The 21,553-nt window shown below is 38.9% G+C and overlaps 2 protein-coding genes across 2 annotated transcripts; both read right to left on the bottom strand.

Moving 5' to 3' along the window:
- Positions 1–1,786: 1,786 nt before the first annotated feature.
- On the bottom strand, positions 1,787–18,608 carry tmem201 (transmembrane protein 201). The gene is made up of 11 exons (XM_023277504.3): positions 18,415–18,608; positions 16,887–17,007; positions 16,602–16,796; positions 16,334–16,513; positions 14,322–14,677; positions 14,036–14,236; positions 7,477–7,697; positions 6,200–6,262; positions 5,809–6,099; positions 5,524–5,652; positions 1,787–4,353 (listed from the first exon to the last, which is right to left on the bottom strand). Exons 1-11 carry the CDS (start codon positions 18,546–18,548, stop codon positions 4,256–4,258), a joined length of 1,989 nt encoding a protein of 662 aa, XP_023133272.2. The 5' UTR covers positions 18,549–18,608; the 3' UTR covers positions 1,787–4,255.
- Positions 18,609–19,753: 1,145 nt separating this feature from the next.
- On the bottom strand, positions 19,754–21,112 carry foxl2l (forkhead box L2-like). Its single transcript, XM_023277505.3, has one exon. The coding sequence runs from the start codon at positions 21,008–21,010 to the stop codon at positions 20,246–20,248; it is 765 nt and encodes a 254-aa protein (XP_023133273.2). The 5' UTR covers positions 21,011–21,112; the 3' UTR covers positions 19,754–20,245.
- Between the last annotated feature and the right edge of the window lie 441 nt (positions 21,113–21,553).

Here is a 21,553-nt window from a genome sequence, read left to right as displayed (position 1 = left end):
TTCCTCTTAAGTTGCATCATCCAGCAGAAGGCTGAGCGCTGAGCCTGGGCTTCCTCCTCTGAGAGGGTAAGAAAGGTTAGACAGGTGGAGAAAAAAAAGGTGAGTTCATCTCAAAGCATCAAACATGCAGAAAGAGAAGCTGCACAAGTAACTTAACATCAGACTTAAAGAAAGTGGAAACGGGTGCATAAGATCGGGAAGAGCAGCTGTAGGTGAAGGGAAGGAAATGAGGCACTAAACACAGATGATCTGTAATGAGATAAGAGGATGGCCAGAAAAACTGCATTTTAAAGCCGAGTTTAGAGTTTAACCTATTTTGTGTAGCTCAAAAAGAAGAACTGAAGAAATAAACATCACGAAGTCACCAAAAATAAAAATGAAGTTATATTTAGGTATAATGATTTTTGGATTCTAAATTCTTTACTCTAGTATAAACAGACTTTTAATGACTGTCTTATGACATTGCAGAGCTGCAGGGATATTAAATAACAGGATTCTGGGAACAGTTTGCATATTTTTTATAACCTCCACAAGCAATTGTAGTGTTCAGTAGAAAATAGACTCCTTTATATGCATTTCTTCTTCATAGCAGCTCAATCCATCCCATCATGTGGTGAACATGTCATAAAATCTGAGTGCACATGTACAGTTTTGTTTTTTACCTAGAATAACCATGTTGTCTAAATCCAGAGAAGACTCTCTTCTTTGTCCTTGACTCCTTGGTCAGCGATGCACTTATAGCTGCTCACTCATCAGCTCTATCAAATTCAGCCTTTCATCGCCATGGCAACATATTAGAGGTCTGACTCTCCTCAAGGCTCCAGTGAGAGCTCAGTGTTGGCTTTCTCTGCCAGCCAACACAAATATTCAAAGTCGCAGATGAATTGCAGATACAGTGTGCTCTTAGTGCCAGAAGGGGGCGACTTTAGCAAAGTCTGAGAGCACCAGTGCAGGATTTTTACCCAGACGGAGAGCAGATGTTTTCTGCACAGAGAGAAGTCAGAGATTTCTGACATAGCTTATAGTTGGGGCTGACTCTGGTGACACTGAGGGGGTCAGTTTGAGTCTGCATGTCCGGGGCACAACTGACTTCTTCGACGTCCCTCAGTAGCTGGGGAACCTCTCTGGATGCACTGAGCCCTTCTCTAACTACCTATGTATTTACTATATATACCATTATTGCATTACACTCACTCTGTTTCTCCCTGTGTCCTTTCTCCAAGTGTCCCTGGTCCCAGAGCTGGATGCTTCAGATCTGTGGTTGTTCTCCCACCAACTGGCCCAGTCTGCATCATGTCCACTGTGGGATGCTGCTGCTGACCTTCCTCATTTCCCATTTCCACCAATCTACTCTGCATCGCCCTCACTGTACTTGATATGTTCATCTACACACTGTTTGCATCTTATTACCAGCTATATATGTAGTATATTTAATGCCAGAGCCGTACAACATAACAGTAAGCTTATGAATCACTTTCAATGCTGTATCATTTCTGCTACTCTGATCATGCATGGATCCCAGTGTGTGTTGTATGTTTCCTTGTCCCCCACCCCCTCTACATCTTCTGTCCCTCTCAACCCACCAGCCAGAGGCAGATGGGTCCCCCCATATAAAAGAGCTGGGTTCTGCTCAAGGTTTCTTCCCATTAAAGGGTGTTTTTCTTGTCACTGCCGCCTTATTGCTGCTCTGGGGGTTCAGGCATGTGGTTCCGTAAAGCGTCTTGAGACAATTTGACCTGTAAATAGCACTATATGAATAAAATTGAATTGAAAATTGAATAGATAATTAAGGAAAAGATACTTTATTGTAAAAGTACAAGAGCAGATGAAGCTAAAGTCATTGCATACAGTTACAGACCAAACATTTGCTGAACACAGTGGAATAACAAGCCATCAAAGCAATTAGTGAAAATATCAAAGAGAACAACACACTCATACTTATTGTCAAAGAGCCTGAAACGGACAATCTTTGATTTGACTTAATGATCAACATAGTTTAATTACACTTTAAATACAAATTCAAAAATGAATTTATTTTGAAAAGAACAGTTTGTCTCATTCGACTGAAAAAGAACATTTTACATTTCAACGTGTATCTTGATCTTCCAAAAACGAGTCTTCTTTAGAGAAGAAATAAGCACACATCTGTATACAGCATAAAGAGGAAAAATAGCTTTCAAATCTATTACCCATACTGTGGTCTAATGATAGTATTCCATATCTACCATAGGACACTGGTTTTCAGTAGCAAGTTTTACTTATTCAGACACACACATTTTTACATAATTTTCAGTACTTTTTTTAAACTTTGGCTCAAAATAACTTCAATCAAACCTGAAATTATCACAAATTAGCATTAAGAATTGCATAACAGAGTAGTTACCCGAAGAGAATCAAATTATTCCATATTCAGAAATCAAGGATAGTCATTCAACACAAACTGCAACCTGTTCATACACAGATTAAGTATTAAAAATGTACAACTTTTTGTAAATCCTGCATTTAACATTTAAACAATAACAAAAATTCTGTGCTCTTCATCTCAAACAACTACTTTAAATCACACATTCAAAGCAACAGTCAAACACAAGTAACTGAAAATATGATTCAGAAAAACAAGTGCAAAAACATTTCCAAAAAGTTTGACTACCAGTTGTAGAGAAAGTCCTGTGTTCATTACTTCACAGCTGAGGAGTAAAATCTCTCTGTGACTTCCTTAAGGCCAATTCATGCTTTCCGTATCAGCAGAGGGTACACACAACATAAACCCATGCCTTTACAGTCCAGTACTAAGAGTTAGAATTAAATTAATCGCTGCAGGACTTTGGAGGAGCCCAAACACAGCAGGAAGCTCTAAATTCTCCAGAGATCCTGTGCTATGTTCGCCTGCTCGACACACCTCAGCCGTATTTACTGCAGCCCAATCTGTAGTTCAGTCCACTTTGTAAAGCTTAAAGCCTACAGAAAGCATGAACAGGCCCTTATGCTGCCATCACATAAACATGATTTCTTTTCATGAATTAGAATTCAGCTGTTCTGTATTGCACTTCATCTTACCAGTTCTACCTCTTACAATCTAGTCAGTGTAAAGGATAACTGGAGGAGATGACAACCTGGAGTGGTAAAACAGAAGCATTTCTGTAGTAAGTGACTGTATAAAACGAACGTAGTGTTAAGAATGTTGACCTCTAAACTGGGTTACAAAACAACAGAAGAGAGCACCACTCTTTAACAGACAACACCAGTTCTGTGACATCGCAAAGTGAAAATCTGTACAAATATTTAAAAAAAAAAAAAAAACTCAGTGCTTCAATAAAAGCACATTGCTGTCCTAAAGGAAGCTTCCTTCATCCTTTAGAGACTTGTCTTAACCTTCCTAACAAGGGACACTCGTTTGTTGACAGAGATCTCTACATTCTGGACAGAGAAGGAAGATACCTGGAGTGAAGTTAAGTAAGACAGCAATCACTGAACAGAGGAGGTTTAACACATCACTTCTCAGGTACTTATAATGCAGCCTTAAAATCCCTCCTCAGGCAGTTCTTCCACGATTCACATTTTGAGCCTTGTGTTAACAGACTGTGAGTATTTGTTGTTTAGAATAACTACCTGGGAATCCCATTCAGTTGTTTAGAACTGAGGAAGGATGAGAAAAAAAAGCAAAACTCAGTTGCCTTCTGCTGAAACACTGAGGATTGACACCCGGACGACTGAAGACTCTGTACAGACATATCAAAAAAGCAAAACTACAAAACATGCTGCCTAATGTTTCGCCATTTTGGCTCTCGGAGAAAACCAAAAATGTTCCTCAGTTAGGGAAACTAACGCCCTCATTACAATCCAGATAAGTAGGTAAGACATGACCGTTTGTGCCCAAACAGCATCTACTGAACAGTACGTGTTTATTGCACATTTCACAGCAAAAGGTTTTAAAAAGCCGTTAAGCGTCAGTGCATGAATTCACTCTCCTCAATCAGTTGCACCTTTACATAAGAGGAGCAGTGACCAAAAGACAAAAGACAAATTATGTTTAAGCAGTAACGAATGATAAATTCAAACTCCTCATTTTCCTGTAACTCCAGTAAACTGGGTTGTTGCTGAAAATGTGTCAGCAGACGTCTGCAATCACCAGCACACAACAACTATCAGAGAGGTGAATGTTTCTGCTGCTGCTGCTGCTGAAGGACCTCCTGCTCTACAGAGACAACAGGCTTGTCAAGGCCCAGTGGTCCAGTCAACACACCCGTTCAACACTTCAAGTCCAGTTGTGGTACATGTACAGGCAGGAGAAGAACAGGTTGGCAGTGAGGCTCGCTAACAGGAGTCCTGGCCACACAAGACGCTTTGTTAAACCTGGAGAGAAAAAGCAAATTCATTTCATGAGAATCATTAGCATTGTGCTACATCGATCCAGCATGAAGATGTTCTTAGTTATGTTATCAGCGACTAAATCTTAGAATCAGAATAGATACAGGTGTCATCTAGCTTAAATTTAGGCGCATATGGAAGGAAGCACAACCATGATTGGTTAAGATGTTGATCTGAATTTCGCTCTATAACTTCATACTGAAAATAGTCACTTGAGTGCAGAAACTGTCTTTATTATTGGAAAGTATATTTGGCTTCTCAGCAACAAAGTAACTCTTAATTTATCACTACTCATTGTTAGAAGTAGTTAATTAATGTGTTGAGTACAGTTATTGTTGGTGCTACTGTATATTTCTTTGCTAAGAAGCTGGAGGTCAATAAAATCAGAATTCACAACCTTCACAATTATAAGGTTAATTGGGTCAACATATAAATGAGGGACTTTTGAAGCCCATGGCAAATATCTTGAATACATTTTTATTAAAAGTAAAAAAACGAATGTTTTTTATGTTCATTATGATCATGTCTTTACAAATTAGCAAAACAATAATAAAATGAGCTTAGTAAAAGAATAGTTATTTAGTTTAGTCTGAGTTATTTAATATAAAGTAGTGTGTGAGTCAAGTGTGGATTTATGGCATGTCAACAGGTTTACTACAATATCTTTAGAAATAACTTTCAATTTTACTCAGTTGTATATATAATATTTAGAAGAATCTTTCCGTAAAATGCCATGTGGTGTTTGGTTATAAGCAGCAATGTTGATTTTTGGCCTGAAAACAGCAAAAATGTCAACTATAATATCTGTCAACCTGTCAAAAAAAGATCAGAAATGCGACTGATGTGGGTGGTTGTGGACTGGACTGGAACTACATTTAAAACAGTTTTGCTTCTCTTATGTATGTTAACAGGGTAGACAGAAACCTTTGTGGGGTTGCATTTGTCCCCAAATACTTACTTACGGATATTGTTTAAAGAGGGAACTCAGCCATTAGGGACAATTACAGCAATCAATGATAATTTAAATGTATTAATAAAGTCTCTATCTATCTATCTATGGTGCTTTAGAAGTTATGTATTAGACTAAGGTTATGAAACAGGCATGACACCATGATTGCGTGTGATGATGGGTGCAGCATCTATCTTTCTGCTGACCTTTTGGAGGAGGGATGCCATCCAGACCCTGCGTTGTCGTGCCAACCCGGCATGCTGAGGACTCAGAGGAGCTGCTTTGTTTTGCTTCCTCGCCAATCACACTTCCAGCTCTTAACAAGGAGCTCAAATCTGAAAAACAATGACACCAGATACAACATGAAGCCACATATAAACCCATCTGAAGGTGGGAGAGGATTTGAAAAATGATTTACTCTGCCATCTGGTGGTGGCAACAAGAACAACACAATTCATACTGCCAACACTTTTAACCTCAGAGCTACTTGCCATTTTGACTTTGGAAGGGTGATATGTCAGGTGAAAACCGGCCGCTGTAAATGGAAGGAGTTGGCTCTGTGAAGAAATGTGATGGAGACACAGGCGGGGACATGAATATTGGTTCTGGGTCCGCTGAGAACAGCCGGAGTTTCTGCCCGCTGATGTTGAGGCGAGCGGGGCAGATGAGGGGACGGCGATGTCTGGCAGAACCGGAACTGGACGTTACCGATTCGGCTACTGAAGGAGTTGGAGAGGGTCCTGGGGATGATGGGCGGCTTCCAGACTTCAGTGAAAAGTAGTCTGTGCCCAAAAAAACAGTAGAAAAAAGGTCTTGAAAAACATTACAAATTGTTTGAAGTAGAAGACCGAATGGAAATCACACAATCACCGGTTTTAATACCTGAAGAAGGTGAGTCTTTGTACAGTGAGGCTGGTCGGCTTCCACTGAACAGATAACCAGAACCTGAAAATAAGATACACAGAATATATAATCACAACAACCACGGCTTTCCATTAAAGTTTCCTTACTTAAGCAGTACCTTCACTGTTACACCCCAAGTCTAAGAAGGAGCATTTCTGACTGATTCCTACTTAAGTGGAATCATTTGTTACATCCTCATCATCTTCTTGAAAACTTCATCTTGTGTCTATAATGTTCTCTGCCATTTTTTCACAGTGTTTTTAATATATTCATATACTGTCCTTATACTTTTGTCTTTTAAGCTGCGCTATCAGTGAACTTTCCCATCTGTGGGATCAATAAAGTTTATCTCGTCTTGTCTTAAACTTCATCGGTCTGTTGTGCAGTTAGTGCCACCTGGCTGGAAACAAACCCCCCCCTCAAAATACAAGCATGTTTCTCTGTTTCTGACCAACCAAAGACTAAGCAACTTTATGCTAACAGGTCACATCACAACTAAAAACTCAAATATATTCATTTTACTATCACAGCTTATGAAAACAGACATGAATATGAGCAAATCTTCAATCTAGTACTACAGAAATTTTGTAAATTAGAAGCAAGGACAAGCCAGAAATTGATCACCAAAAGTTTGTCTGTCCATCAGCCAGCTACAATAATTAAAATGTAGCTATAAAGGACTACTGCTGCATGATATGACTTCCATATTCAATATTAAATGCACATTCAAAATATATTCACAATATAAAAATATCTTCTCCATTAATCCAAAATTCATCAGACAGCAATGACACTTTTTTTTGTTTATGGTTAAATGCTTTGTGTGAGTCAGCACTAGGCATCCAGTGCACGATACTACCTCTGCTAAGAAATGCCAATCCTGCAGCTATTTCTCTTCTAGAAAACAGTGAGTCTTTCTTACATTTAGAAACTGTGTCATGACCCAATTACAAGCCGAGAAGCAGCAAATGAAAGCTACTTATCAATTATAAATTTAGCTTTTATGCAAAGTAGTACATCACAAGAGTCAACTCAAGATCAAACATGTCTGAGAGGAGCCCATAAGAACTGTAAGCAGAAGCAGGCTGAGTATTCCCACCTGCCTCAGTTATCTTCAGCGAGTTTTCAGACCACAAACAAAACACATGACACATATATGCAAACAACGCGTCTTCAGATTGCACTAAACGGCACAAAAAGATCTGCCAATATTCAGTCTGTTGACACAAACTCGAAAGGAAAAGCATCGGTGTTACCTGTCCTGGTGAGGGAGGGCATCGTGCCGAGGCAGAGGGCCCTGCTGAGACGCCCCGGCAGAGAGGAGGGGGAAGCCTTGCGCTCACGAGGACAGTGCTGACGGTTGATGAGCTTGGAGAGGTTGGGCGGCGGCATGGGGATGAAGGATTCTGCCAGGTCGGGAGAGTGCAGCGGAGGCTGGATGCTGAAGGGGGCGCCGGCAGAGCTGCCTGAAAGGTATCTGCAACACAAGAGCAACGGAATTTTCTACTACCTGAAACCAAAACAACAAAACTGTCAAAAAAGGTGGCAACGATGGAGAAAAATCACAATGTACTCTGTGCCAAAAAAAGTTGTACTGTTCTATATGATGACTCTACAAAGGGCATGACAAATAGCATTGGGAAAATGTGCAATTTTCAAGTGCAAACAGTTAATCTACATTAGAATGAGACTAAAACCAGAGGACAAATGTGCACCACACAGCTCTGATATCCAGTTAATGTGAACACTTGACTGTTGGCGGCGGTCTATGACAAGGCAGCAGCTGAAACGCTGCTGCAGCTGTCTGACAAAACGCAGCAGCTGAAAGCAGCTACAGAACAAAAGCTCCAGGAAAAATGCTGCCCAGCAATAAACCTCAACACAGAGTCAGTGGTGCATGCAAAGTAGTGTCAATCAAGTTCTATCTTTATAACCAGAAAACAAGAATCAGTCCTGACCGTTTACATTCTCCCAGTCTGTGGAATAAAGACACTGTGTCAGACAAACAGGAAGACAAGACGGTGTTTGTGTCATCGAAAAACACGCAGAAAGTGTATCCTTTCACCAGGTGTTTATTATATTCCATGTACAGCAAACATTACTACAAAGTATTACAAGCAAGATACCCAGTGTAAGCATTTAAGCACCCAGCACACAATACGATTCATCGAGAATGTTGCAGGACAGCTTTCAGCAAGGACGGAGCTCCACTCGGAAGGCTGCTACAGGTTATAGAATCACATATTAAGTGATCTGATTGAGATAAATAGCTAAAATTGGGGGGAACTATAAAGATCTGGCATCTTAACCAGTTATTTTAAATTACTGAGTCTGAAGTATATCACAATCACATGTTAGCTACAAGCTTGGCATCCATGGTTGCACAGAGTAGTAAAAACATGAACAGGTCCATTAGTGAGAAGGTAGCTTAAACACCACAAAGCATGTTTGTGGTTATCTTAATTAGTTACATAGAGTCGCTTAAAACACATAATTAACACACTAGTTTGAATGTTGTGCTTGTAAAGCTAAATGCTTGACACAACAAAGTCTAACAGCTTTACAACTCATCAGGTTGAAATAGGAATTCTCTAGAAACATGCAGAAATACACACATACTCACAATTAGGCATCATAGAGTAAATAAACAAGCACATAGGAGGTTTATAGCAAACAAACTTTTGGCAAAGTATATGAAATTTTAGCAAAGATAGTACATTTTAAGTCGTACTTAACATATAAACAAAATGGAACAACATACCGTAGACCAGGGCTGAACAATTAATCAGTTTCAAATCGAAATTTGACGTATAGACTTAATAAATTGTAAAGTCAGCAATTTAGAATAAATACTAAGCAGTGCATCTAACACAGGGTTGAAACTTGTGTCAGTGTTTTCCTAAATTAATGAATTCCTCCTTGTTTGACACTTTTTATCTCACCTCATGTGGTAATTATATATTATATATTATATATTATAATTATATATTAATATTGAAGCAAATGGCAATGTCTGTTGGAAAAATGTGCTATTTTCACTAAATTGTTCAGCCCTGCAGTAATATTATTAAATATCTTTTCTTAGTTTCAGAGCACACATCGTGGTCAAAGTCCATTAAAGTACATCTCACAATTCTTGTCCAGTACAGAATTTTTGATTGTGATGAAATATTGCATTTGTCAAGAGCTCAAGATGCAGTTTGCCGCGTGTTGCAGTTTATAAAAAGATCTCTAGTCATTACCGACAGATCCTACAGCATAATGAGTCAGGTGAGCCCCTTTCATACACATACTACTTATTATGGAAGCAAATTTTGAATAATTTTAATGTTCGACAGTCAATTAATCTCTGACATAAACTGAGTGCAGGCAAACACTATTTGATATCCCCTACAGTTCCTTTTAGCAATGAGCTTGGTAACATATGCCGTTTAGTTACAGGCATGCTATCCTAGTAGCCTGCGGCTCATTTAAAAGCATCTGCTCTGGCTGGTAGACATTAACTGTCACCGAAGACTTTGTCATGGTGCCCCTTTGCTACAACTAACCTTGCACAGTTCTCTCAGTGCAAGTGACCGCCTCTTCAGGGTCGCTACGTAGCACCTACAGAGCTCCGACCAGTCGCACAGCCAGGTACTACAGCTAATCAACAGTACATTTCCTGGTGTGTGTGTCCATCGTCTTCTACCTTATTGGTTATTATATGTAATCAGTTAAATTAACGATTAATCATTTACATCTTACCATTAATCTGAGGGCACTCTAAATGAGTCAGCACCATGTCTGAATGATCACATTGGTAACACCTCAACACACAACCGCTGTTGCATTAACGGATTAGTATGCAAAAGCAACATACTTCTGAGTTGTGTGAAGCAATTTGGTGAAGGCTTTTCCACATTTCAACACCAATACTGGTCCAACAATCACAAACCACTTTTCTCAGTCACTTTGTCTTACAATTTCACATCTACTACAAACTGAAATATCCATAAACAAGTTAATACTGTAGTATCAGACGGCAGAAATACTCGTGAGGAAAGTGGCATGCATTTGGAATAACAGAAGTAACTTAAACTCATAAAGTCTCCCAAACATGAAAACAGGATTGACCATTATCTAATGCAAGTCATACCATGTACTTTTTTCCCACTTCATAAAGGGTGACCCATCACATCCTGTTAAATCATTTGTTACACAGCAGATTTACATTTGTTCATACATTACCAGTGGATATACTGTTCATTCTCGAGTGTATGACAAATTTAATGGCTGAATGAAACCGTGAGGAACATCAACAGACCTACATCTGAATGCCATCACTTTAACAGATAAACTCAGCAATGTGACATTTCTGAAAGGAGTTTATGATTCATTATGCTGTGGCCCTCTGTAGTTCATTGTTGATCAATGGTTTAAAAAAAAAAAAAAGCATCAAATTACAGCTTGAAAATTTTTGAAATTTGTCTGTGGGTGGGAACAACTTTCTTCATAACTCACAAACTGCATCTCTCATGTCTTAAATTCACAGCATTTAAAGCTTTGACACTAATGCACCAAATGTGCTGGGGTTTGAGAACAAAAGTCCACGAATAGGACAGCACAACATATACGATTAACACTCAAAGTAACAGCACTCCTACCACCAAATACAATCAACACACATTCTCTGTTATTAGTTTATAAAAACCGTCTCACATTACTGTCAAATAAATATCCCTCTTGATTCAGCACATTTCATTAAAGCAAAACAAAACAGGCAAAAGTAAATAAATTGATGTGAGGTAAAAGGTTAGCGCATGCACTTAATACACCCTTTAGTGCTTAGAATACATTAACATGTTTAAAAAAGGGAAATTCTGTATTATTGGAAGATTGAGTAAAGAGACAGGCAAGTGCTGAAAATTTTTATATTTATAGCTGCAAATCGCGACGTAAAGGTGTCAAATTGTAATTGTATGGTAAATAAGAGATTAGTAATGTAATTAAAATTCTAACTTGCATTTTTTTCTTTAAATAGATCATGAAAAAGATAAAAAAAAATCTCTCATCTACTTAAATTATTTAAGACTAACTACTGAAGATAAAACCCTGTGACTATATGCTGAGCTTCTCATACTGTTTGCATGCTCAAGCACTGATACAACAATGCCACCAAAAACGACTTTTTAGATAAGAATAACTTGAGCAAATACTAAGATTAGCAAAGTACCTGCCAGGTAGTCATCTAGAGACGATTTTCAAGCCTCAGCGTCAACACAGGTAATAATAAAACATACTATAAGGCAATATGTATACAGTACTAAGCAAGTCACTTTAGACGTCTAGATTTGGAATCCCACAACACAATCAATGAGAAATATGGTCGATCCCAAACTCTGTTCTGCAGAATGACAGCAAACCCAAACATACAATCAGAGCCATAAGCATTCTCAGAAGAACTGTGGCAAGTTTTTAAAGATGCTTTTACGAACCATCAGTTAAATACAGGAGGTCCTCAACTTACTTCGGAATTACGTTCCTACAAATAGATGTAAGTCGATTTTAAGTTGACGCAAGTCAAAACTCAGGCAAAAAATGTAAACAAAGCCGTTACACGCATCACAATATTGATCAGTTCTTTATAAAAGACATGAATAACAATGGGTTTCATGCATGTATGAAGATAAAACGGTATGTTCCACTGTTTTTACAACTTGATCTAACAACACCAATGTTCACCAGTGTTTTGCCCTGTTCTGAGTGTTTTATTGAATCTAATTTCACTTCCATGGTGTGTTGCCCTTAAGGCAGAATTATCAATGTACTTTTATTTTGAAAAAGCCTTTATTTTGAAGCGGCCTGGTGACAGTTGTCACTTCCTGTTCAATATTTTGATGTTTAGCGCTACACAAGTACGTGCTTTTCTGGATGCACAGCTCTCAACTTTGTAAACGCTAAAGAGGCAATGTCATAAGTAATTAATGTCATTTTTAGACTTACTGGTTAAAGTTAAAGGATTTATTTACATGCACTTATGTTGTTTTATTCTATTTTTGTTGCAGTTTTCACTCTGTTTGTAATGTGTATCAAGAGCCACAGTAAAAAAAAGTCAAGTTTGCTACGACTCATGATTCATTTTGCCAGTTCCGTCGTAACGACAAAACGCCGTATGTCGATGACGTCGTAAACTGAGGACCCCCTGTACTACGAAGAACCGTATGCAAGCGTGCTGGGAACTGTTTTAAGGTCAAACACTGGACATATCAATACTGGTTTTATGTTTAATCTGCACTTTGTAGTGCATTAATGAATAACAACTTGCATGGTGCAGTTTTTGAAAGCATCTTCACTTCTAATGCTTTACACTTGTGCTCAGTTCTGTAAAGCAAATATGTTCTGCAAGGCCTGCTAGCTTATAGAGAAGGTCATGCTTCATTTCAAGTAAGAGGAAAAGACTAAAGCATAATCTGAATGGAAATAACATAAATACAATATCGCAGCAATGGAGACTGAAGATGAACAGAAAACAGCAAGACCATTCAACTTTCAGCAATTTTATAATTTTTCAAGGCTGCTAAGTGTTGAGACTTTTAAACGGAAATAAGGACATGGCAACCAGTCCTCACACATTAAAGTTTCACTAAATTAAACTGATGCTACATGTAGTGATCAAGCTTTGCAGTAGCTGCCAGGATGATGGCAGCACATAATCACATCACTCCCAAAAACCTGTTCCAGCTCTGCTCAGAGCTTAAACGCTGATGCTGATTTCCTAACAGTTTTCTTATAGATATCAGCTTAAAAATAAATACCGACATTAACAAGAAACATCCATGGTCATTCTTTTCCCCTCAAAAGGCTGTAGCTAATGTGAGGCAATAAAGGAGGGATGCATTTACACAAATACATCTTGAGAATGGCCATAGGTGTTTTCACAAATTAGTATTTCATGCAGTGAGCTGTAGTTAGTGAAGCTTTTTCAACTCACAGCTAATAAATTAACTAGTACATTCAAAGCATATATAAACATTGTAATACAGTGTAGGATACATAGGTAATACTAGTTAGGAACTGGAATGTTAAAATTCCAGTATATTGGTTTGAAATCTGACACTTTTTAGGTCAGTCAATCACACGTTTGGTATGGTTAATAAGAAACTAGCAACGTAGGCAGTTATACATGAATAAACAGGACGAATCTGACACAAAAATTCCCACAAAACAGATTCTGCATGGTGTGTCCTTGATGAATGTTCTTGGAAATTAATAAATAGTATAAGATTATTAGTGTTTTCATTTTGATTTCATGATTCCTGAAAGATTTCCTCATCGGTTTCTCTCACGAAAAAGTCAAGACAAAAGAAAACTAGCAATGAGTCACTTACAAATCTATTACCAACAGAAGGGATTGAAAAAATGTTAATGTTAATTCCTTTTGTAACAAAACTCTCAGCTGCAAAATGATTATGATTTAACCTCCAAAATATTGCTCATAAGACGCACCATGATTCTGTGTACCTAATGGAAGGTTTTGGCATAAAAAAAGGGCACAAAAACACTTGTGTTGTGGGCCGTATACACAATCCAACATGCAAAGTTTACCATTCAAATGTCATAGTCTCACAGTCATTCTCACACAGTAGTAAAAGAGCGAGGGATTGGAGGGTAAATAAATGGACAGTGAATTCAAATAAACATCAAAATAGAAAAGTAACACATCGATTAACGCATTCTGTCTGGTTGTGATGAACACAAACCACTCATGGAGAGATGACTCATCGTACACTCCCATCTTTCAAACCCAAATGTGAACATTACTGCTCAGGTTCTGACCTTCGATATCTGGCTCGCCGTGGACTCAGCGGTTTGCGAGTTGCCGCCGCGGCAGCAAAGCTGACAAGGCAACAGAGGGAGATGGTAACGAGCTTCGCGGTGTCCATCCAATCCAAGGCAGCAGTGAAGTAGACCTCAGCCAGGTAGAGGCACAGGATGAAAAACCACAGGACAGATGATACGGCATCAATTCTCCTCAACCTGAAAACACAGCAAGAATTTAATATAAACAGTCTCTGCTTAAACACAGTGTCCAAAGCCAAATAAAGCAGTGGTGGCTGCTTACCTCATAGGTCCTGCTAAGAAAATGGCAGAGAGACAAGTCAAGAGTCCAACAGAAACCACAGCCAGCTGGTGATCTCTTCCATGCTGCCAAACCAGCTTGGTATTTTCTACGGCCTTGTCTGGGAGCAAATCCAGCAAACTTTGCCATACAGGTGGTGATACCGTGTCGTTGTTGGAGGTGGATTCATTCTGGGGCTTAGGAGGAATGACCCCACCACTTAAAGTCTGTAGGCCGCTAGGCGATGCACGCTGATCTGGAAACCCAAAGAAGGACGTAGCAAGGAGGAACGCACATATCAGGAAGGCAAGGATCCGGAGCAGTATGACCCCCGTGGGAGAAGACACAGACTGGGAGCTCTACAGGAGAGAAAACAGGTTTTCTTTGTGAATTTTCAAAACATAAGGAAAATAATAACATTAATGATGACATATTATAAAAAGAATAGAAAAAAAACAACTGAGGAGTGAAGCAGATGTTTCCACTTTGAACGCACTGCTGACATAAACGGCAATAAAATGAAAATGAAAACAGCTCTTTATATATTAAATCTGGGTGATATACTGTAGAACTGTCAAAAAACAGAGAAATAGTATGCATTTATGAGCAAAATTAGTACTGGTGTGAGGAATAAAGTGACAACTACATGTACTCTACATGTGACTTAATTCACCTAACCATCCACTAAAGCAACAAGTCCTGTCAAGATGCAATTTAAATATTCTTTTTTTCAGATCCTAACAAAGCCTGACATCAGTGGTGCTGTCTAACAACTGGCTGGTGGACAGCTCTGCATGTTGCCCTTCTTAGCCTGCTAGTGTTGCTGTGTTGCTCTCCTTAATGACAACCAGGCTTCACGCTGCCAACATTTCACCACATATCAGAGTGAAAATCACAATATGCAAGTCTAAAATATACATTAGTGATGGACAGCAATGATGGAAAAGTTCATTAAGACTCCTAGTTTACAGAATCTGTTAATTCTCCTCCATGTTTCTATTTACAAAAAGATCAGAGTTAAAATCATTCAGCAAGTCCATTAAGCTGATCGGCTTTTTCACTGGTTAAAATGACAGTTTTGAACCTGGGCCAGTGGATTTGATCATGTAGCTCGTAAAGAAATAGGTGTGCACAATTTTGGCAGCTATAGGTGTTATTTCAGTGTGTCAGATACATATTTATTTAGCATTCACGTAAATATAAATAAAGGATTAGACTAATGGAGATATCCAGTACTAAAGGGCTTGTATCAGGTCAAAGAAAAAACATTTCTTCGAGTTGTTGGAGCATCTTACCTAGCTAATAATAAAAGGATTACATCAAAAGTTAAATGACAGACGGAAACTGACTGACAAGTGCGCTCTTTTGTTTGACCATCAGTAAATTATGATGTATGTGGCATGCATGAATAAGCAATAACAGCACTTTGTAAAGTATAAATTAAAGCAGTTCCTGGTTAACAAGGTCAAAAAGAAATGTCAACAACTCAAGCTTAAGAAAATAAATGCAAGTTCAGGTGCTTCTGCTGGAAATGTGTGGATAATTCACCAACGAGCCACAATACCAAACAATGTGAGGATATCTTATCTAATGAGAAGTTGTTCATTATAAATATCATAACCTCTCAAAGTATATAGACATTTTGGATTCACAAACCCTTTAGCAACAGTGGTATTCTATGATATAACTGACAGAATGAGACTTTCACTGCACTTAATATACATGTTTTCAATGATAAGGTCAGCAGCTTCCCTGCAGGAGAGGACAGTGATGCAAAGTTGCATCTTGGTTATCATCAACATCTGATTTACTATTTGGCTACAAGGTAAACATCCTACATGCCAGTGTTTAATTACTCATCAAGACCTACTGTGTTCTGTGTAAATTCAATCACTCATTAATCAGACTTTACTTGTGAGTAAATGAGTGATTAATCACAAGCAAAGTCTGTGATCTAATGAGTGATTTAATCAGACTTTGCTTGTCCAGGGCCGTTGGATTTGGGTTTGACTTACTTTAACAAACCCCATGTCTGATTCTCTGGTACGCCGAAGCTGATGGTTTAGGAGCACTGTACGAAGCTGGCGGTTTTGATATTTAACATAATACTCCACTGCTGTCTGACATGGTCTGCATAACTTGTAAGTCTGCTCCAGGTGGTGTTTGTAGGCTTCAATTTCCTCATCGTAGTTCTCCTACAACAGAAAGAACAACAAATTCAGCATTAATAACCATTCGAAAATGTGGTGCGTTCATATGTACGGAGAAGAAAAAAGTACATACATCATCCCTTGGGATATATGAGGCCAACTGCTTGATCTTTACAGACTGGTTATTATTACATTTCCTGCACAGCAGCATCTGAGAGTTCACCCACTGCAGAGTCTTGGGTGTCTCAGATGAAGGAAGGCTTCCAGATACACCGTGATTCAGGTGTTCCATGTACTGAGCTGGGATGGGTTTATTGTAATCCCCATTCTGAAAACAAAGAGATCAAAAAAGAGAATATATAAAAATATGGCAAAAAAGACCAATATTTTACAGATGTCACAGACTTTTGAAACTTACCTCTTGGAAGCCATTGTACTGGTCACAGTTGGGACAATCCCAGCAGTTCCTGTTCCCATAGGGCACCACTGTATTCTGATTGCAGAACCAGCAGTTAACATTTGCATGAGTGGGCTTCTTTCTGTAATAAGGAGCGGAATTTTTTTCATGTTAATCGAATATACTGGTGCATGTTTACCACAGTGTGGTACAGAGGTGAAAATGAGGTGGTTCCATAGTTTTTCCAAGTACCATTACTGAGCTTAAACACAGAGTAAGCGGATAACTCATCTGAACTAATCTTTAACTGTATGAAGGTTAATATTTTGTTAATGATTGCACTGAAAAGCATTAGTCCATATTTTTAATATTATGGAAACAATGGTTTTCAGGGACCAAAAAATAAGAAGTTTTTGCAATCCAACAGTAAAAAACTCACTCATCTTTTGGGATCTTAGCCACACTTTTCTATCAATGTTTCCTCTGATTTCTTTCCGTTTAAATGTCTGTGAAATGCTCATGACTGCTTTTGTTTTTTCCTAATAAAGAAAAAACAGTTCTGGCTCTATTCATCTGTCACTGTCATTCATTAAAGCCCTTAAAAATAATTATGTAGTGAATCAAAAATGTTAGGATATTGTGCATATGATGCGTTCCATAAAAAAAAGCGTGAATCCTCTAATGAATAAGGTAACCAAAATAAAGAGAAATTCATAATGCTATATCTTACTAAAGTTCTGCTGTTACTTATGTTAAAATACAGCAACAGGTAATCTGGTATCAGTGAAACACATTTTATTGTTTTACTGTGCACTGTTATAGTTAGATAACAGGATTAAGCTGTGGACTGATTAGTTTCGTCATCAATACAGACAATAGATCTGCACTGATTAATGTTGATTAATTGGGGTTTTCTGTTCTGAGACTTCATGGGTTATTTTGGGTTTCCTTTTACCAAAACTTGCCTCTGTTACTAAGAAAATAGTTGTATGAAAACAAGTATTTACAAGACTCACATTTAGCTGTGATTCAAGTTCTGCAAAGGCCATAATTAATTCCAAGGCACAGTTTGATCTATCATGAGCTCACTGTGAGAATAAGGTGACCTAATTTTGCCTTAAGCGCAGCGTCTCACATTTTCCATAAATTTTGCAGGCAAATAATTTAAACTGTGCAAATATTAGGCAAAAATCTAAAGAATGTTGGACAGGGTTGAGCCAACAGCGTGTCTGGATCCTAACAACACCCCTGCAAGTATGCTGCAAGGACATCTAAACACATTATACACCGCTGACAGATAAACTACCGTGAGCCAATGTTTGTACCTGTAAACTATTTAGCATCAGGTAAGTTAGCAGCACGGCTAGAAAAGTTAGCGTTCGTTAACATACAAACACAGACCAGTTTTAAGAAAAAAAGAATGTATTTACCCTGATAACATTGCTTCTTGGATGTCAAAAACTCGATTTTTTTCTCGCTATTTTTAAAACTCGGCTCGGTAACTGTTGCTAACGTTAGCTAAAAACATAAGCAAACCCCGTTACTTTACCTGGTGGCTATTTTGTATATCAGCGCTCCGCCGGCTACAAACGCAGTAGCTCCGACTCCGCTGTACATTAACCCGGGATATTCCAGCAGCAGCTTGTTGAACGTCTCCATGTGCACCGAAATTAAACCCTGCATTTTAATTATACCGCAAAAACACGGAGCAGCAGAACACGAGGCCAGCTGCTGCTTTTGTTACCGCCCTTTTAGCGGAAACGGAAATACGTCACCACCTGGACTCGTTCCATTAGGCTTCCTGCTCTCTTTCGTTTGAATTGTACCAATAACTAAACCAACTGTTCACCGAACTAATGCATAATATAACACATAAAGACATAGTTAATGTGCTTCAGGAGGGTAGAGTTTACAAAAATAGAAAGTAATTGATTATATCATTATCTGATTAGTTGATTTTAAACAACTCGTAGATTCGTAAAAAAGGACTGACAGTGTTGGAATGCAGAAAATGGTCCGTTTTCTTTAAACATCTGGTAGTACACTGTAAAAAAAAAACTGTTATTTTTACAGCAAAATTCCGGCAACTGTGGTTGCCAAAATCACTGTAAAACATTTCTTCATTCACGGTGAAGAAATATCTTGACACTGTTGATTTTATGGTTAAAAAAATTTGCTTCATTCCATATTTTGCTGTTAAATTTTAACCGTTAAAGAAATTTGAGTTTCACATGAATATTTACATGAAAACACCATATAAAATTATGTTCGTGTGACCTATTGTAAATATTACTGCATTTTTCCTTTTTGATATGTTATTGCTGCCGGAATTTTACCGTAAAAATAACAGTTGTTTTTTTTTTTGCAGTAGGCCTATACAAGAAGCTAACAGGGCAGGGATTTAAATGATACAGAACTTGCCAGAAAATTATAAAGTTACTAGTATATGACTATAGAACGTATACATATATAGATAGTTAATCTATATGGCTAGAAGTTGCTCATAGTGCATTGTATTTCACTTTAACCATGCCAATATATTTTGTCAGTTTCCTAGCTAAATTTTGCATCAGTTCATAGGGGTAAACTTTATTTATTTATTTATTTTTACGTTTAAGGTAACGTTTGACAAATATGCCTTGCTGATCAAGAAAACACTTGATATTCGAACCATAATGTGCAGGAATTTTTACATACAGTCAATAGTTCTAACTTCTAAAATACTGATGATTAACACACACCTTAATGTTTTTCTTGTGTCTACAAGATCCATATTTGCCCCGGAACATTATCTGTATTATGATGCCAATGAGCTTATCAATAATTGTTCTTAATAATAAAAGTAAGGAGAATAAAGAGTAGGGTTAAGTCAAAAAAAGGAGATCATGTGATGCAAAAATAACATTTTATTTCAAACAAACATGATGTATTTTACATCAAGTAAACATTCAGAATCGAATTAGAAAACTGGTCAGTGCTTCAGTGTCATCAACTTTTATAGCAGCTCAGAGAAGCCATGCAGAGAAAAGAAATAAATAACCTGGGAACAAATGCACGGGCCTATTACAAAATAACAATAATAAAAAAGAAATTAAAACACAGGTTTACCTATTTAAAACAACTGTTCAACAAAAAGAGGCCTCGTATTTAAATCAGCTGTCCTTTCGCAGTTCACACAAAATGCCAGAAGTGATGACAGAAAATTCTTTGGCTTCTCAAACTTGAGCCTGGACAAAAACCAACAGCTTATTTAACAGTCACTGATTTTACATCGTATCAAGCTACCAGAAATTAATCAGCTTTACCTGACAAACAAATCACAGCTGCACTGAAATGCTGGAACAGGTGAACTGTGAGTCTGTGAGCTGGACGTCAGGGACTCAGAGGCCGTACTGGTCCAGGAGATGAGCCAGCGGCGGCTCCGGCTGCCAGCCGAACGAGGTGAACTGCTGGTAGTTACACGCCACTGACACGGAGCCTCCTTCCGGGCTCATCGGCTGGGTCACTCCCCCGTACGGATACCCGTTGTGGGGCACCAGCACGGGCGGGTGTCGGTGGTAGGCGCCGTAGGGAGGATGGTGGAAGTGCGGGGACTGGCAGTAGGAGCTCGGCGGGCCGCTGGGAGACGCGCTCCGGCTGATGACCGGTGTGGTCGGGTACCCGGCAGCCAGGGACGAACTGGGCGAGCACACACTCCAGGAGCCGCTCACATACGGTTGCATGTAAGGCACGCTGGGGGGTCTGTAGGGTCTCCTCACCCTCCTCCTCCGTCGGTAGTTCCCCTTCTCAAACATGTCCTCAAATGCGGGGTCCAGCATCCAGTAGTTGCCCTTCCGGTCCCCTCCGTTCTCCCTGGGCACCTTGACGAAGCACTCATTCAGAGATAAGTTGTGCCGAATGCTGTTTTGCCAGCCTTTCTTGTTCAGCTCATAGTAGGGGAAGTTGGACACTATATACTGATAGATGCCGCTCAGGGTTTGTCTCTTGTACTGGCTGTCCTTGATGGCCATGGCGATGAGAGCCACGTAGGAGTAGGGAGGCTTCCCCGGCTGCTGGCTGCTCTCCTCCGCGTCTTGAGGCTCAGAAGGAGACGAGCTGGAGCCGATGTCCAGAAGCTGCACTCTGGGGTGTTCCTCTGCATCCATGGCTCAGGTAATCCGTCTGTGCGTCCTGCTGAGTGGCCAAAAAGAGCTGCTGTGTGCCGATAAGCAAGGCAGCGCAGGGAGTGTGTCCGCATGGTGCAAACACTCCTCCCACTGTGCGCCAGAACGCAGCTGGTTTTGGCGTTTTTCATCTCACCGGTCCCTCAGACACTTCATACTACTGTATGATACTGTGTTGGGGTTGACACAGGGGTCACAGCACCGTGTTTTAACAGCAGTCCAAACATTCCCACACGATCAAAGACTCACGTTTATACACTGTGTTAAATGTTCAGTGAAAAAAACACTTGAAAGATAGTTGAACTTTTACGAACCTGATCTCTTGTTAAAGACCATTTAAAATGTTTCAACCCCCTTCAACATTTCAAATTCAGTTACAGAATATAGAATATATAGTTTTGATGCTTAATAAACAAATAAGCAATTTGTTATTTATCTCAAGCTGCAATGCTCTTCATTCTGTTTTATCTATTCTGATTTATTTTAAGGTGACAAAAACATAATTTGCTTTGTAATTTATGATGG

This window comes from Amphiprion ocellaris, chromosome 8 (assembly GCF_022539595.1).
Source record: "Amphiprion ocellaris isolate individual 3 ecotype Okinawa chromosome 8, ASM2253959v1, whole genome shotgun sequence".
Lineage (NCBI taxonomy): Eukaryota > Metazoa > Chordata > Actinopteri > Pomacentridae > Amphiprion > Amphiprion ocellaris.
Note: the sequence above shows the minus strand (reverse complement) of the source record. Positions and strands in the feature narration are given on the sequence as shown.